The sequence below is a fragment of the Pieris napi genome, chromosome 22 (genome assembly GCF_905475465.1).
Source record: "Pieris napi chromosome 22, ilPieNapi1.2, whole genome shotgun sequence".
NCBI lineage: Eukaryota > Metazoa > Arthropoda > Insecta > Lepidoptera > Pieridae > Pieris > Pieris napi.
The window spans coordinates 3,992,899-4,009,401 of NC_062255.1; the positions used below are offsets into that span (position 1 = coordinate 3,992,899).

The 16,503-nt window shown below is 34.5% G+C and overlaps 1 protein-coding gene across 2 annotated transcripts in view; it reads right to left on the reverse strand.

The window, feature by feature from the left end:
• The window catches only part of LOC125060651 (histone-lysine N-methyltransferase PRDM16-like), a 143,616-nt gene that overhangs the window by 81,469 nt on the left and 45,644 nt on the right, over positions 1-16,503 (reverse strand). For both annotated transcript variants that reach the window (XM_047665641.1, XM_047665639.1), the window contains exon 2: positions 5,809-5,853. In XM_047665641.1, coding sequence (XP_047521597.1) covers positions 5,809-5,853 — 45 coding nt within the window. The remainder of the gene's footprint in view (positions 1-5,808; positions 5,854-16,503) is intronic.

Genomic DNA, 16,503 nt, shown 5'->3' on the forward strand with positions numbered 1-16,503 from the left:
TTGTTTACTCCAATCTAGCTTGCTAATGATCGACTCAAGAACAGCTATGAATATTGTTGGAGACAGCGGGTCCCCTTGTCTTACTCCTCGTTCTATTGGAAAACTAGGGCCTAATGTTTCAAGCTTAATTTTACCTTTATTGTTTTTGTATATGGATTTGATGATTTTTATATATATTTCCTCTACTCCCTGTTCTTTCAAGCTTTCCCAGATGCTGTTATGTCTTACTGTATCAAAGGCTTTTTGGTAGTCTATGAATGATATATAGAGTGTTCTTTGTTTTTCCTGATACTTTTCCATTATCAACTCAAGGGTATGGATGTGGTCGACTGTTGAAAAGCCCCTTCTGAAGCCTGCTTGCTCCACTGGCTGTTTTTTTTCCAATGTGTCTCTAATCCTTATGTTTATAATTGTGGAGAAAAGTTTATATAGACTCGGCAGCAAGCTGATTGGTCGGTAGTTTCCGATATCCTTCGGGTCGCCTTTTTTGTAAATTAGTATGATGTTGGATTTGGACCATTGGGAAGGTGTTTCCGACTCTTGCAAGATCTTGTTAAACAGTTCCGCTAGCGGCAGTGCTAGAGTTTTGTGTCCAATTTTTAGTGTTTCGTTCGTAATATTATCTGAACCAGGGCTTTTATCTAGTTTCAGTTTCTTTATTGCTTCAATTATTTCTGTTGCGTCTATGAGTTTAACGTTATTTCTAGGTGTAGCATCTGTTTCTGTGACAAGATTAAATGATTTCGTGTCTCTGTTTCTGTAAAGATGTCTATAGAATTCTGTTGCGGTAGATATGATGTCGCCTCTAGTGTACATTTCTGTATCTTTTTTCCTCAGTCCTTCTATCCATGATGTATTAGTTTTGAGCTTCTTATAGGCCTTCTTTGTACTTCCATTTCTTTGAATATGTTCTTTTATTGTGTCTTTCCTATATCTTTTGTAGTCTGCTTTTATATACTTATTGACTACTTTGTATATTGCGGACAATTCATTTTTCTGACTTCGTGATTTGTTTTTAGTTTTCTGTAGTTCCTTCCTTCTTTTTAGTAGCCTTACTGTACTTGCCGATAGTATTTTATGTTGTTTATTTTCTTCTCTCTTTGGGCGAGCTTGTTTCAAGCTAAAAGTGATAGCCTTTTCTATCATGTCGTAGCAGTATTGTACCGTGGTGTTTTCGCAGCTAGTTGTAGATAGCTGTGATATTAGGGTTTCGTTGAACTTACTTATTTCCTCTTCCCTCTTTAATTTGCTATTTTGGCTGTTTGTAAACTTGGCTCTTGATATTTTTTGTTTGTTTAGTGTTATTGTTGATCTGACTATTCTATGATCGGAATTGTAGTTCAGATTGAGCGTCTCGATGTTTTGGAATATTCTATGTTGGTTACACAAGATAAAATCGATTTCGTTTCTGTATTGTCCGTTAGGAGATCGCCAGGTCCATCTTTTGCTCTGTCTTTTTTTAAAACATGTGTTTATTATCATTAATTTGTGTTGGAGCGCAAACTTTACTAGTCTTTGTCCTCTTTCGTTTCTCTCGCCGTATCCATGTTTTTTAGTAACTAAATATTCGTCAGCTTTGGGGGTTCCAAGCTTGGCGTTGAAGTCACCCATTAATATTATGGTTTTTTGCGCTGTGCCCAAGGCTTTCTCAACTGTAGTGTAAAATTCTTCTATATCAAGGTCGCTTGCCGCTTCTGTTGGTGCATAAACTTGTATAATGGATATTTTATGTCCCTGTATATTTATGTTTAGTGTTGCCACTCGCTCTGTTATGCCATTGAAGCTTATTATGTGTTTTTTGAGAGACTTATTTATAATGAAGCCAACTCCATGTTTGCCAGGGGTTTGCCCTATGTAGCACAGTATAAAATTTTCGTACTCTTCTATTTTATTTCCATGTCTTCTCATTTCAGATATTCCGATGATATCGTATTTAATATCTCTTATAGCCTCTTCAAACTCGAGCAAACGGTCATACGATGAGAGGGTTCGGACGTTGTATGTTGCGATCATTAATTTGTTTTTATGCAAGGTGTTTCCCTGCTCCGTTGGTGTGATCATTGGAGGGTTTTGGTCATACTGTGTGTTGCTGTTAAGTGTTGCTATATTTGTTGCCATATGTATCCTGTTGGATGGAGGGTAGTAGTCGCTGAGCCCCACGGTGACCAGCCGGCTTGGGGTGGTTGGTGCATGTTTTCTTTCGTTGTCCTTTGTTGGTGTTGATCTACAGTTAGCATTGTTTTTGTTCCGGTTGTCGGGGGCAGTTAGTTGTTTTTTGATACCTCTGAAAGTGAGCTAGACCTTCCCCTTGCTATATAATTTAATAAATTAGGTTTTATTACATCCTTTGTATTCGTTGCAGTTGGCATCGTTGCTTTGTTAGGGTTTGACCTCTTTTGTGTAGGTGATATCGGCGAGCCACTCTGTTCCCGCTTCCTTTTTTCACGGCCTTGATCATTTGGTTTCTTAACGATTAGCTTATCATATTTGATATATGCAAAGTTACCCTTGTTTCTTTCTTCCTCTACTTTTGGTTGCAGTTGCTTTCGGGTTTCTAATATGTGTTTCGGGTAGTCTTCTTTTACATAGATCCCAGATGGAAGGCTGGATTTATTTTTAAGTATCAAATGTTTTTTCCAATTTGTCGACAAGGAAACGACAACTGGCCGATTCTTGTTAGTTTGTGCTCCAATTCTGTAAACATTGCTTATTTCTTGGCTGTCTAGATGTAAACCTGTATCTGTTATAATTTCTTTGATATAGTCTACCAGTTCAGATTCCCTTTTTCCCTTTTCTTCAACTCCAAAAAATACCAAATTCTTTTTTCTTTTATCTATTTCCATTTGATCTAGTTTTTGTTCAAGTTTTGCAATCTGAGTTTTTAATTTTTTGTTTTCTTGAATAATTGAATCCATCTTATCATTTAGTCATAGTGACATTTAAGTTTGTGTCTGAAGTGTAACCTCTAAATGGGGTATGCCAGTCCTCTGTTTATCAAAATAGTTGGAGAGAGATAGAGAGATTGATTACGTTCCGTATGCTTTGGAAGCATAGCATGATTTTAATCCTCAATCTTCACGGCTGAGCTTTTGAGGTATAATTCTTGGTACAACTTAAGTAACTGTTACGCATGCGCCTGGAAGTACTGGGAAACTCACAGGTGTAGCACACAGTGTATTACCATCGCTATAGGTCGTGCTGCCTTAAGAGTACTACTAATAGCGATTTATTTATTTAGTAATTAGTTCTGTAAATATGACATTAAATTTAGATATTTGATATATAAATAATACAACTAATAATAAAATAATATACATTGAAATAAATAACTAAACTTAACATAAACTAAAATATATCATTAAAAGGAGTCCCTTTAGGCAAGGTTCCGAAGATACTGGCAGCGTTCCCCCTTTGAATTGCTAGACTAATTCTTTGTCCGAGGTAGCTGCCAGATCTTCGGTCTCCTGTGATGTCGACTAACCTTTTTGAAATTTATAATACTGTATAATATCTTACGGAACTAGAATTCAATTTAAATGGGTATTGTTATTCCAATTTCATACTAACGATTTCTATTGATTGTGATCTGTAGCCGAAGTTTTCTTTCAATTCTATGTATTTATTTTTCCATTTTTTGGACGAATTTTCTTATGTATATTCTAAGTTATATGTACAATAAAAAGTTACTAATAATATGCCACAACATTATTTATGGCAGTAATACGGTTGTGACAAAATTCGTGTGGGTTCTAGATTATTCCGTTGTAAATGGTAATGTAAAACATTTTTTAAAGAAAAAGTAGTAAATAGTTGCATTTAATGAAACAAAAGTCGTATAACACCGAGGAATTTGTTTGAGTTTGCGTGAATTTATGGGTGTTTGTGTGTGCGTATGTATTTGAGAGTTGTTATAAGCGTGCGCTGTCTATAATCTAATATGTAAAATTCTCGTGTCACAATGTTCGTTCCCATACTCCTCCAAAACGGCCCGACCGATTCTTATAAATTTTTTTATGCATATTCAGTAAGTCTGAGAATCGGCTACTATCTTTCAAACCCCTAAATGATAGTGGGTGTCCACCCCAAAAAAATTGTATTTTTATTATACAACAAATACCCCCTCTACGATCAACCCCTATATTTGTTGGTAAATTTAAAAACTTATGACTTGAGCTCAGATATACTATATAGAGAACAGTCTCCGGGGTAGCACAGGAAAATGTTCCATGTTGGTATGTACTAAAAAGGTAGGCTAAGTATAATAACATTAAGGAGAAACGAAGTTCACGGAGGCAGCTAGTAATATAACTTAACAGTTATTTTACATAGACTAACCCTAATATTATCTCAGAAACATCTTCTAAAGTTGAGAACATGCCAAAGAGGAATGGAAAGAAGCATGGTGGGTGTAACACTGAGACATCGAAAAAGAGCAGAAGAGATCAGATCAACGACAAAAGTAGAAGACATTATAAAGAAAATAAGGCAGTTGAAATGGCGCTGGACTGGGCACATGACGACAGATAGCAGGTTGAAATGGACAAAAATAATTACAGAATGGCAACCACGTGATGGAAAAAGGAAAAGAGGAAGACCGAGCAAGAGATGGGCAGACGATATAAAGATAATAGGAGGCACAACTTGGACACGAAGAGCTAATAACAGAAAAGAATGGAAACAGCTGGAAGAGGCCTACGTGTCACAGGACACGCTGATTACCAAAAACGGGTCATATGATGTATTAGATTAAGTTTTGTTTATGTGTTAGAATTAAGTGTTTTTTTATGTAACTTAAATAATTGTTATTACATTATACTGGGTGTCAGCAATAAAGGCTTAATAATAATAACCCTAATATTTATATAAATTAGTTAAATATTAATCATACCTTAATGATTCAAAAACACAACACGCACTTTAAAATTAAAATTATAACTAAAATATCACAGGTGAATCCACTATCGATAAATTAGATAAAAGATAAGATAAAAGGATAATTTCGGTGTATCTGAGTTTTATCCTTCGAAATAGATATAAGAAAAACACAAAAATGTTATCATTGTGATTAAATCACACATGTACTTATAAATATATAAATGAAGCTGTTTTAATGTATTAAAACTGAAACGTGAAACGTGTTTACAGAAAGGCCGGCAACGCACTTGCGAGCCTTCTGGCATTGTGAGTGTCCATGGGCGGCGGTATCACTTATCATCAGGTGAGCCTCCTGCCCGTTTGCCTCCTAATACATAAAAAAAAAACTCGCCTGCGGCTTGTTTCAAAAACTACACTCATGTTTTAATATCCTCTATTATATGACAGTTGTATAAACTACTATTATCTATTGATTAATTGTTTGTATGAGAAAATAATCTTAACATACAATTACGAAGCATTTAATAAGTCTGTTATCACATCCCAATATCAAATGCCTTATCAAAATAATTTAAGTGTTAGGTGGTATAAAGTTTATAGACTGGTATTGTAATCTTAAAGAATTAGCTTCTCCTAAGCTATTATTGATATTTTGACTTAGCAATAACTGACGGTTAGATATTGAAACCGGGCGCCAAATAGATGAATATTCTAAGGTTCTCGGTGAAATATAAGAGCGTCACCACAGACTTTCCTAAGGCTGCCGTGTTGACACGCGAGGTGAGATTTTTGAACATTTTAATTGTTTTAGTAAGTATCTTAACAAAAAAACCTTGAGTGGGTTTAAGCTGTTACCTTTGAGAGGGGAATGTGGCGGGTATCAGAAAAAATACTTTATCTAGAAATACAATAAACTATTTAATTGATACATACCAGCTTCATTTTCACCAGTGTTTGCTTCTCCATCTACGCCTTTGCCTGAAAGTAAAAGAACATTTTGGTTAGATTTTTAAGTATATTTTTCAGGACAACTTACTATGGATAATGGAATTGTTGTATATCTTATTTGCGAGGTAAATAATAATGCATGGCACATTGGTCTCGGAATACATCTGTATCGTTAATAATTAATTTTTATAAGCAAGATGGTGATCAGCCAACTCCGCTCCGCTTTTTGGGTTTAAGACTTTAGTCTAGTCAACAAGTTCAAATCATGAAAAATAGAGATAAAGGTACTAAAAATATGAGCGGTGGCTCATTCGATTCGGAATCACCTCTAGAAAAATGTTTTTGAAGAATTTTGGTGCAGGTTAAAAATTGCAATTGTTATTAACAAAATAAGATGAAAAAAAATATATATTTCGTTTTTTGTTAAGAACTCAAAAAATATTAACATTTAAGCAATTTTGAAAAAAAGCTCGTTAAAGAGGAGGAAATTTTCAATAAAAAAAGTCCGGGCTCCCGGAACTCTATCTCCGTTATTTATAATTTTAATTAGTCGCTAAAGAGAGTTTAGCAATAAAAATATTTTTTTATAACATAAAATGTGATTTTAAAAATTTGAAAAAATTCTAGTATCTTCTTAAGACTTGAAAGAATTGAGACCTAAAGAAAGAATAGTTTAATCACTATTTTTCAAAGAGTTATTCAATTTTTAACTAACCAATTTTTTCCCAATCTCCATTGGCATATACAATGGGATGAAGGATACTTCCAGATTTCCGCACGAACTAACAGGCGGTTAAGAAACTGTATTTAAAACAAAATATGGTTTTGACAATATTGGCGCTCCTACCATACTATGGAGCCCTTAAAAACATTTGATTTTAAGAACATACTATAAACTTATTACTGTTTCTATTTTTTTCTTTAGATTTGATTTGATTTTATTTTAGTTATAGTTACATGTTATTTTAAGTTTTTCTAGTTAATTATTTATGCACTTCTTGTACTTTACCCTCTGTAGGTGTTTCTTTTTTATTGTTCCATATTAGTTGCCTAAAAGAAATCGCTTGTTAGCGATAACGCGATAAATTTTTTATATGTATGTTATTGTATAAGTATAAGTGTAAATAAATAAATAAAAATAAATAAAGTAAATATTGTGTATTTTTGCAAACTGGACATCAGAAGAGTTTTTGTAAGAACCAATACATGGGGTAGGAGGCACCGATGTCAGACTATACTATGTTCAAGAAACCACGACAATCCCATATTATATTCTCGTTTCCAATATCATTCATATCAGCCGTCGACCGTTAGCCAAGTCACAGTTACCCTAATAATCTATCAAAACATCTTGACTATACAGCTAAGCCCGAACACCTTTACCGCCCACTTATACTCAAATAGTCAAGGCACGCGACAAGAGTCCCAAACAAAAGCAATGCACTACAAACCATCATTACGAAAACGAAGAAAAAGACGCGAACCAGCTGCCTTCCTACTTCCTCTTTATACAAAACGCTGTAATACAAGATGTCTGCATTGTATTTGAACCTCATTCATTACGGCACTCATTTTTGGCGCGTGTTCTTATCTGTAACTACGCATTTGTCTTGCGCGTGCCGCTCTATGATAAACCAGTTTTGGATTAGGGTGAACGGTAATTTCATGTCATGCGCGGCGGAAACGTCTTGGTTATAAATACTATTTGTATAGGTTGAGTACAAATATGGTTTGATTACAGGCGAGTACCTGATAAATAAATGCAATAAAATTATAGTAAACTAGTAGACTCGGCCAAGCGTTGCTGTGGCTAAGATTTTTGTTATATTACATAGTAGTAAACTATTCAAGAGAAACGGCAGGAGAACACCAATCCACCATGCTTTTTTGGTGGATGCCATTAAATTGTAGCTTATGTGAAACGTTGGTAATTATTTTGATAAGGATCAATATCTAGGTACGAATAAATAGCCTTTTCTAGAGGTGGTATTTTAATTAAAAAAAATTAATAAAAGGACGCTTATTGTGACGTAACTATAAAAGATACCTAGAGACATGCTGTCGCGACATTTTGTTCTAACATTAATAGTTTTCGCAGCGCACACGATTGAAGGAAGTTTTTTGTTTATTTTTTTACACCTTGGGGTAGATTATTCAAGTTTTAGTAAGCATCCCTAATTTTTTTGAAAATAAAATATAGCCTATGTCACTCGGGAATAGTGTAGCTTGCCAACGGTGAAAGAATTTTTGAAATCGGTCCAGTAATTTCGGAGCCTCTTCATTTCAAACAAACAAAAAATCAAACCTTTCCTCTTTATAATATTATATTAGTATAGACATAGTTCCAAAACGTCCCGCTAGTATGGAACAGACGGCTTGCAGTTATTACATAGTAAACATGCCTGTTTGTACCATATAATACGAGTATAATAACTTTTTCCCGCAGTTTCACGTTGAATAATTCACGTAATAAATGTTTTTGATAAAGAACATATCTCTGACGTCACATTTCAAATTAACTACCGTAAAAAATAGGGAGTCAATTTCAAAAGGTTGACAATTTCAATTAATTAATTTAAAAAAACTAGTTTTTTTAGAAGACTTAAAGGAGAAAGATAATTCAAAATCTTGTATTGGCTCAATAAAAGATTTTGAATTATCGCCCGTCCCATTCCTTGTTGGAACAATACAATTATTTTTCCAGTTCAACCAGCAGTTCCTAACTTACAAAATCTTCAGTATAACATTGTTCTATCGAATAAAATAATACATACATTAAATAGGTAAATCTTTCCTATGTGACAATAGATGCGAACAGCTTAATAAAAAAATTCATTACTATCTTAGTAATTTATATCTTTGAAGAATGTTAAAAATTATAATTCGTAGCGATAGATAATAATTTATATCTATATATTCCAGTGTTTGATTAGAGATAATTAGTCTCTCAATATCACTTTGATATCATATAATAGGTTCACGATATTTAATAAAATTCGCTAATATATAATCATTCAATCAGGAAATACCCTCATTTGGAACATTGATAAAAGATTTAGTCGCTTTATATCTAAGGGTAATGCAAACTAAAGCATATATTACACACAAATAAGGCCGTTCGTGGGCGGCGGTGCCACTTATCATCAGGTGAGTCTCCTGCCCGTTTGCCCCCTGTTCTATACAAAAAAAACTTAAGACATATTCGTACACTTTTGACGTATGTGAGTGTCACTTAGCGCTAAGTATCGACTTTGAATTTGAACATCAGACTCCTTAAGATAATTCTACCAAATTAAGAAGTAGGCAATGATTTGTTTACATCGGTGCCAGGTTTTTTAAAACTTTTCTATAGTACTCCTGTAAAATGTCTCTAAGAGGTATACATTTCAGACCAGTTATAAAGTATTAAAAATAATCGTGTGATATATGTATGGACTATATCGGTAAGGCAAAATCACTTAGCAACAGTGATGCTCTGTGCCCTTAGCCCTTATATATACCTTACTCGGCCCTGTGTATGGCTAAGGATTTGATTCCGACATCACATAGTAAAACTGTACTCAATAACTCTTACTCTAACTAGTACTTTCTATTAAAAGTATTTAATAAATGATATTTCATTTATTAAATTATTTTAATGCCAGTATCTCTCACACACGTACACACCCTCGCTCACACATACACACACTCACTCTCTCTTTCTCACACACCCACACACACACTCACATACATCCATACATGATACAACTCTATTTCTGAAGGAATCTAGTTAACTGTATGATTAGGTTTTTCTTTGAAACTTTAAATTTTGTTGCCTACTCATATACGGCTATATACTTTCTAGTTATGACCTTGCTTTGGAATGGAAGCCTGGTCATCCATATCACAGGTTCCTACAATGGAAACCAATACCTTCTTGATTGTAATCGTACTGTTTGTTTCAAAAGTTATATGGGAGGAATTAAAGTATTTGTATCGAGGAAGACAAAGAAAACCGGGGGGCAAGTGGAATGCGGCGTACAAATATGGAAACACCACACACCGAATGTCCTCCGTCTCTTCACCTTTCTCCGTGGGAGAAGATCACACATAAAAGTGTTACCACAAGAAGCGAAGACACAGAGAGGACTATAGGTTCTTGACGTGAACAGTATTCAATCATCAGAAGCACTTAGCAGCCAACAATAAAATATGATCAATAAATTAGGAAGAACAAAAAACTACTTAATTAATATAGAAATATGTTTAATTCTATTATATTATTGAAAGCCTTACTGGCGGTTTGCCAGAACCACTTAGCAACCGAGTTTATTAGAAACCCGTCTCAAGATGGCACGCCATCTGCCGGGGGCGGTAGTCTTCCGTTGCATTGTGGATTGCGCACGCGTCGCTCCGGTATGCAATACGGATGTTCTTTTAAACTTTTGTGGGGTCATTTCGTCTTCCTCTGCACCAGGTCAGGGAACTCGGAGGAAATGATCATTTGCTCTTATTGCTTTGTATTGATTGGAGTTTTTTTAATTAATTCTTGGTATGTCGATTGTGCCTACTACGGACGATATTTTAAATGCAAATTATATGTTAATTTTGGATTTCAAACATTCAAGATGAGATCCAACCAAATTCACCCTTATCTATATTTTGATTAACATAACCTTTACACATTTAAAGAAAATACTTTTTAACCGGATTAAAGTTATGTATTATTATAAATTTACAATTATTTAACATAATTTTAAATTTATCCGACGTTTCGCGTGCTTTACACCCTTATCTATTTAGGTAAATTTTTGAGCGATTTTGAGCAGTGATGGCTTAGTAGCTTCATCGTGTGACTCTCATCCCTGAGGTCGTAGGTTCAAACTAGTACTCTTTGTGCAGGAAAACATCGTAAGGTAACTGCCATGTGAGATGAGGCACAGAAGGCTGATCACCTATTAGAAAAAAACTAATTGCCACGTAACGATTATTATTGCGTTTTAGGTAGACTTTAGACCTAGAATCACCGCTGTATCACCATTGTTTAATGCTACAACAGCCTCTTATCTTTCAACGCTTATTAACCGACTTCAAAAAAGTGGTTTCTCAATTCGACCGTTTATGATTTTTTGTGTGTTCGCGGATAACACAGCAGAATTTGTTGGAAAGGAGGAAACCATCTGATGATGAATGAGAAATCGAAGGGAACCTTCAAAAGTCGTCGTGGCGTCTAGTGGGTTTGTTAATTTAGTTCTAAATTATCTCACTAATATTTAGTAATGGATGTCTGTTTTTTTGTCTGTAAATTTTGTAATATTATTCTTCTTTCTATCCGGTACACTCTTGACAGAGCGGTCGTGATCGCTATGAAGTAGTGGTAATAGAAGACGCAGATGTGATGCGCTTCACGACGTTTCGCCATCGTTGCCTATAAGTGGTCATATTATAATTAATTATCTATTCCGCCTGTTCTTGCATTACCCCTCTTCCCCTACCAATAGATTTTTTTTTTAAATTCATACACAACATGTTATTCATATATATCACCAGTTTAGCTGCAATATTAACCCCCGAATATCATTCGCTCGGCCCTTATTTGCACGGAAGCTAAGCTGCAGTAACGATGTTTACCGACACAAATTTATGTCTGTCGTTACCGGACTGTCACAAATCTACTTATCTACTACGACCACGCCTTCGATAATATTAGCTTTTATAGACATCTGTTATTATTGGCTCAAATGAAAACAAAGTAAAAATACGAAAATAGCGATATCGCGGTACGATGACCTTTACACAAATCGTTCTAACATAAGCTCTGACTACTTCGAGATACGCTTAATTTAACTTAATTAGTGGAAAAAATAACTATTGTCAGTCGTAAGCTGTCATTAACAAATATAGGAACTAAAAGTAATATGACCTTTAAGTAACAAAAATTTCCTACGCACAAAACACTCCCGAAGTTATATAATATTATTAAATTAATTATTATTATTCTAAATACATTGGATTTGTGTTTAAAATAAAATAATATCTCATTTATAAAAACATCAAAATAACATATTATAGAAACTTTCTTTTGTAGTTTTAAGTGCTATATCTGAATGGGGCTGGGGTTTTTGCGTTTGTTACTAGAATGTAAATTAAAAGCAATATTGTTTCTCTGAAATATAAAGATCAGCGTTGGCCTACTGGCTTTAGCATGCGAGTCTCATTCCTAAGGACGTAGGTTCGAACCCCGGCTGTGTACTTATAGACTTTCTATGTGCGCATTTAACACACGCTCGTACTTGCCACTGCTTATTTTCTCTCTAAATCAAACCTGCGAGTCACACCTGGATTAATACTTTGTTATTCTATTTAATCATAGAAATGCTTTATTTGCTTTAATTTGACATGAATTATATTTTTTTTATTACACTCAATAAGTGTTAAGTTTTGTTGTGTAGTATTTTTGTTATTCTAAACATTAGTCTTGAAGGAACCGATCTAATTGGACGTGAACTCTTTGTTCTGACTTCTGTAGGGGAGCGCGGGGCTTGTTGTAACAGGGGTAAATAGTAACAGACCTTTTTCATTAGGAATTTGAATTTTATTCACGTTTTTTTTTTACCTTATCTTAAACTTATAACGTGCCACGCCACTTTACCACAGCCAGGGTCCCACCAGACGGCGTAGTGAGTGGGTGTGTGCAAACGCTTTATTGTTGACGGGTAAGGGGGCGTCCATAAATTACGTGAGGTGTTTTTTTAAATTTTCTGTACCTCCCTCCCCCCCTGGTGAGATGTCGTGAGATTTTATTCAACCCCCTCCCCCATCCCCCAATCTCACATGAGATTTTTCAAAATGTGGGTTTCTTACGTAAACGCGTTGCATTGTTATTGAAAAAAGAAAAAAATTGCTTCGTGCTTTTATTTACGACTAAAACAAAATAAGTGAAATGTTGAGCGTTTAGGTATGGAGTTAGCGGGAAGATGCAGAGATGGCCTGGCCTTTAGGGTCAACCGTTTTCCAATTTTTTTTTCAAATAGAAAAAAAATTGCGTGATATTTGCCGCGACCCCCCCTCTCTCCAACGTAAGATTAAATGAGATTTGACTCGACCCCCTCCCCCCCTTAAACACCTCACGTAATTTATGGACGCCCCCTAACCTATAATTTTACTTACGTAAATTTTTGGTTAGTTTTACTATTTTCGTAGCTTTGAAGTTTTATGTATTTTATTTTATGCTAAAATATAACTATTTATGATGATGTGTAACAGTTTTTGAGATTACTAAGTTGATTTAATAGTTATCGTGATAAATATTAAGAACTATATCTAGGGGCTAGTTGTAACAAAACCTCGGGGTTTGTTGTAACATGTTACAATTTGCCCCCAGGTTGCTGTAAGTTACTGACGAACGATGTTTATTTTTCCCCGGCTTAAATACTCGGAAATGTTCATTCGCAGTGGACCTCAAGATTGCATTGGAGCTGGCAATTCTTCAGGGTGGATGACTGAAAAAGAATTCTTGATTTTTATAGATCATTTTATCAAACACGCGAAGCCTACCAAGAAAGAGCCAGTTCTGTTACTGCTCGATAATCATGGCTCACGTATGAATATTGCAGTTGTCGAAAAAGCCAAAGAAAACAATATTATCGTGTTATCGTTTCCCCCCCATTGCTCCCACAATTTGCAACCTATGGTTGTAGGAGTCTACGGCCCCTTTTAAAAACCACGTGAACAGAGCACAGACTGCATGGATGTATAATAATCCAGTAAAAACGATGGCAATTTATGACATCCGAAGTGTAGTGAAGGAGTCATTATCACTTGCCTTGAACCCTGCAAATATTATCAGTGGATTTAAACCTTTTGGTATTTGGTCTTTGAATGTTTATATTTTCCAAGATAGTGACTTTGCGCCCTCTTATGTTACTGATCGTCCAGATCCTACAGAACAATCAGAAAATGTTCTAAATGAAAGTGATAATTTATCGTTGAATCTTGAACATCCGCAACTATTTATTAGATTCTGCTCCTGAAGTGGATATCAGCACAACAGAAATATACGCCACATTGAAACTGCGAACAAACCAACTCCAAGTTGCTCTGGTCAAAATCAATTTTCGTAATGAAAGATTAGACCATTACCAAAGGCGCCACCACGAAAAACAAATATAATTTGCAGACGCAAAAGGAAGTCTCCTATTCTGACAGATACGCCTGAAAAAGAAGCTTTGAGACTGGAATATGAAGAAAAGATGAAGAAAAAGCAAAAAAAGATGATAAAGAAAAGCGAAAGGGGAAAGGAAAGGTTAAAAATCTGCGAAAAATAAAGATTGAAGGTGTCACATTTTTGTATTTTTTGTTGTTACAACTAGCCCCAACCACGGGGTAAGTTGTAACACTTCCCTTTTTTCAAAAAAATCATAATTGTGAGATAGTTACCTGTAGATTTGATAATATTTCAATTCGACTTCATAGATTAATAGTTAGAGTATCGATCAAAGTTTATTTGGTAGTAATTTAGCCAATACACTTCATGATATTCAATTATTTGTTAAAATTGTTACAACTAGCCCCTCGCTCCCCTACACCTCAAAACATTTGCATGAATTTTGTTACAACAAAGTTTGGTAACAACATTCTACTGTACCTGCTCTTGGCTGTTAATTTATCGTCCATTAAAATAGCTCTATATATTCAAATAGCAACATGAACCCATATTACACAATGTTATGGCACGTATAGATGGATGTAGTTATCGTTCTGAGCATTGTCCATTGTATTGACGCCTTTCCCATTGTTCAAGCCAATGTTTACAAGCCATCGTACCGATGCACACACTTATATAACCGATTCTAGAACACTTATAGAAAAATCAGCTTCTTTGCACTTTTTTCCTCTTTCTGAATTGTATTTATCCAATATCAGTCACCTATCTTTCGACGTTTTCGCGATTATAAATGATTAAACGCATTTTTCCTCTTTCTGAATTGTATTTATCCAATATCAGTCACCTATCTTTCGACGTTTTCGCGATTATAAATGATTAAACGCATTTTTACTCTTTCTGAATTGTATTTATCCAATATCAGTCACTTATCTTTCGACTTTTTCGCGATTATAAATGATTTATCCAATATCAGGCAGCTCTTTTTCCAATCCTTCGCGATTATAACGGATTAAACAGTACTTATCCAGACCTAGATATAATCGGTAGTCTGATCAAAAAAGAAAGAATTGTTAAGTGTCTATCTCATAATCCGCTGTTTTGCTAGTACTTTTATTTGTTTTTTGTAACATTTATATTTACAAAAATTGTCATATATTTTAGGTAGAAGAGCTGGTAATATATACCATAGTAATATCTTGTAAACTTAAATAAAAATATCAGCCGAATGACGAAAAATTACTAAATATTTATACTCACTGTAAAATTTTAAAACGCAACAATAGTTTTTTACAGTTGATTTACTGACATTAAATGACTTGTAAAATTTAAGATTTGATTACAGAATCATTGAATCGAAGACAATAAATGACTAAATCAGACGGTAAATAAATAAATAACGCCTTTATGACTGTTTAAGTGATTATAGTTTTATGTTTAACCAATAGATGTCGCCTGTGGTTCCTTGAATCGAGATATTGTTTTGATTCAAGAATAGTATATGTATTTCAAATTTCAATTGTATATCTCAGCTTTGCAAATGGTGTTTTATTTAATCATGATCCGGCTCGAAGGACCATCATCAATTAAAACACCATTAGCAAAGCTGAGATGTTCAATACAAAATACAATTGAAATACTTATACTATTCTTGAATCAAAACAATACCGCGATTCAAGGAACCACAGGCGACATCTATTGGTTAAACATAAAACTATAATCACTTAAACAATGACCGTTGGTTACAAACAAATAATTTGTAAGAAAAAACAATTGATATCTATTTTTTAGGCACCAGTTTTAAGGTCAGCTTGATCTCTGACATAGACCTCTCCTCTGGGCTATCATACTCCATAGTTCCGGACAATTATCACCGATGCTGGAAACATAAACTTTTTGATGTGTGTGACTAGCACTGTCCAGCGTCAACCCATTCTGATTACTCTCGCAGCTAAATAGTTTTCTAAAGTCTTCGCCAGAGAGCGACAATAATTTTTGTCAGATCATTTTAAAATTGATATTAAATATAAAAATAACTTAATTGTATAATAGTTCTTATAGGCCATACATAAACTGTAAATAAATAAAATAAATCTTTAGACAAATCAGACAGTAAACTACGGTGATGGTAAGAGATTTAAACAGACAATAATATGATTTTAGTTACCGCGAGTTCTACTAAAGCCCTAACATTTATATTAATTTTAGAAATCGTAATAAGCATGTGTAACTGTCATTTGAAGGTAAATCCGACTGTGAATTGTTCGGAATTCGCGTTTAGCTAAATTAGATGATTTATTGTCATCTCGGATCAAACGACAATATTATTGCTTTTCACCCTAATTTTATATGTTGATATTCGGAAGAGGGGACACACATGTCTACATCTGTTTTATTGATAACTTGATCAGCTTTCAGCGGCTTTGAGTCAGATATTTTTGGCTGAAAATTGAACCCGGACTGGTCAAAATGCATTTTGATTTGCAGAAGCGATGTGATACTTATTACTTAAAATTTGACTGAGCTACTATAAATTT